The sequence below is a fragment of the Aspergillus uvarum genome, assembly GCF_003184745.1.
Source record: "Aspergillus uvarum CBS 121591 unplaced genomic scaffold BO82scaffold_18, whole genome shotgun sequence".
NCBI classification, from domain to species: Eukaryota; Fungi; Ascomycota; class Eurotiomycetes; order Eurotiales; family Aspergillaceae; genus Aspergillus; species Aspergillus uvarum.
The window spans coordinates 8,094-10,703 of NW_020291315.1; the positions used below are offsets into that span (position 1 = coordinate 8,094).

Below are 2,610 nucleotides of genomic sequence, written 5' to 3' on the forward strand. Positions count from 1 at the left end.
ACAACTGAGCGTGGGGAAAGTGCGAAAGCAGCCACCAGGTAACCAGCTTCCACACAGCCTTGGCGCAGCTTGCGGAGATTCATCGCGCCTGAGTCGATCAGGGCGCGATCGCTGATTCATCCTCGATGGCCTGCGTGGCCGATCCAGAAATTCAGAGCGGCATGAATTCTGACAAGAGATAACCGCAAGGAAGAAATGGAGCTGAGATGAGCGATAACCTCGGCAGAAGCTGAATCAGAGAGATTGCGCCATCTAGCCCGTGAGGCATTCTTCGGGGCGGGACTGTGATAAAAATGGTTTTCTCGAAGAGACATCAGGGCTCAAAGTCCCCGAACCTAGGCAGATCGATCCAGAACCTCGAACGGGTTGGAGTCCTTGGCGTCGACAACCGGGGGGGCCTGCAATTCCTCCTTGGTGGTCTTCTTGGCACCCTTCTTTAAGGGAACGGTCGAGAAGCCCTGGTCGGAATCCGCATCGCTGGACACAGCGCGGGCCTTCTGCTTGGCAGTGGTGGCACGTGTGCGAATGGGCGAGTTCTCGACAGCCGGCTTCTGCTGGGACTTGTTGTGCGACCGGAGCGCCTGGACGCGGTTGAGCGCCTCATCCTCGGTGCTCTCGCTGGTCTCTCCGTTCACCTCGACCGCCTTGCGGATTTCGCGGCTGACACCCTTCAAGGCATCCAAACCAGCCTTCTCAGCGGCCTGAATGCTGCTGGGCTGGCGAGCGCCCGGCTCCTTGCGGTACAGATAAGACCGGACAAAGAAACGAGCGAAGAGGTAAGTCAAGGGGAGAAGGTACACAACGTTGAGCCAGATCGCGAAACCCTGTCCGGTGGTATCCATGCAAGTGACCATGGGACCAACACGGTGGGGTTGCACAGAAACAGCAGCAGGGATGTCAGGAACTCCCACGTTCTCGGCAGGGCCCTCCGCACCTGCGGCCCGGAAAGCCAGTTTCTTGATCCAAGGCACCAATCCCTCCTCCGCAGCTTCGGCAGCCACAAATTGAGCAGTCGAAATGGGAGCTTCGAAAGCAGCCTGGCTGGCTGGGAGGGTGTAACTGATGAAGAGATAGGACGCAGCCATGGCAGAACCAACGACGAACTGAGTAATCTGCATAGTAGTCAAGGACCTCTTGATCACGGTAGGGACACGGATACGCAGAGCGGTGATGGTATAGTAAGTGTACTGTGCATTGTGTCAGTCAGCGCTAGGTGGTCAACGCTGTGAAAACGGGTTTGATGTACGTACCATGAGAGCGTGAATACCGGAGTTAACCAGGGTGAAGATCCAGATGGGAGGCGCAACATAGCGAATTCCAGCCCACATGCACATCATGGCACCGGCATGGTGGTATGTCTGCAGCGTGGAGCTCTTCTTACCCTTGGCGAGGATGATCACGGTGTCCAAAACTTCATAGAACTTGGACAGATAGAAGATCCATCCAAGGAAGGCCAATCCTTCGTTCCACAGGCGGCCAACATCCGTGAAATCGGGCACGCCCGTCGCAGCCAGCTTGTATTCCGGGTTCCGAATGGTCCACTGCTCGACAGAAGGATTGTAGACAGCGGCATTACCATAGCCGCGCGGGCCATTGACCTTGCACAGAGTGTCTGCGACGGCTGCGACGTAGTTGGGGTCATCGTGACTGGGCCACGAGTTGCGGAAGGCGCGGATCATGCCGGCGAAGGTCCATGCGGAATAGATAGCCAAGAAGACATTGTGGAGGATCACGAAGAGCTTGAAGAGCCTCGTTTGACTGAAACCCCAGGGTTTGTAACCGCGACTCTTGTTCACCCGGTTCAACAAGATGACACTGACGGCGTAGACACTGGCGATGGTGATGGGAACGCGCACGTCCAGGAGCTGGTTGTATAGTTCGGGAGAGATGTTGAAGGGCTGATACCAAGTCGGCTCGGAGGTAATGGGCGCAGGCAGCGTAGCAGGAAGCTCACTGGGTGGGAATTGTAGAAGAGAAGAAGGAGGGAGTCCGAACCGGATGACAGCCGGATTCGACTGGCCATCGACGGTGATGTCGACCATGGTGACGCAACCGGGAGCGGACACTGGTATATGGGTATGTATAGAGAGGCAGATGATGGTAGTGAGTTAATCACAAAGGGAGATATAGTAGTGCCTCAGTGAACAAAAGGGAGGAATTGAGCAGATAGTTATGCCCTAGTCACGTTCAATGACACCGATAATGGGGTAAACGGGGAAGCTTTTCTCAACAGTCCACGTCCTTGACCCCAAAAAAGGGAAGGAAGCCGGCTTTGGGAAAAAAAAAAAAAAGTTCTAGTGGAAAATCACACCCGCAAATACAATACCGCAATACCGCAAGAGCACAGGCGCCAATCACTCCGATAAGAGTTCGGATAAAGGATCAATTATTTACTTGTTGCATTAACCCTGTTAATCCTCGGGTTATGCAATGTGTGAAAGAGAATAGGGAATTAAGAAAGGGGAATGACGGAGATTTAACCAAGGAAAAAAAAAAAAAAAAAGGAAGATCGTCGTGGGCGCCTGAAAGGAAAGCAGAGGCAATTATCTCTTTTCAACGGGTGAAACTTGGGACTACTCAGAAACAGTCCAAGAGGTCAATAATATCCAT

At 53.7% G+C, this 2,610-nt stretch overlaps 1 protein-coding gene across 1 annotated transcript; it reads right to left on the reverse strand.

Moving 5' to 3' along the window:
* Nucleotides 1-335: 335 nt before the first annotated feature.
* BO82DRAFT_363568 (elongation of very long chain fatty acids protein) lies at nucleotides 336-2,042 on the reverse strand (the record flags this gene model as incomplete). The annotated part of the gene is made up of 2 exons (XM_025636908.1): nucleotides 336-1,187; nucleotides 1,251-2,042. 2 exons carry the CDS (start codon nucleotides 2,040-2,042, stop codon nucleotides 336-338), a joined length of 1,644 nt encoding a protein of 547 aa, XP_025493251.1.
* Nucleotides 2,043-2,610: the final 568 nt, after the last annotated feature.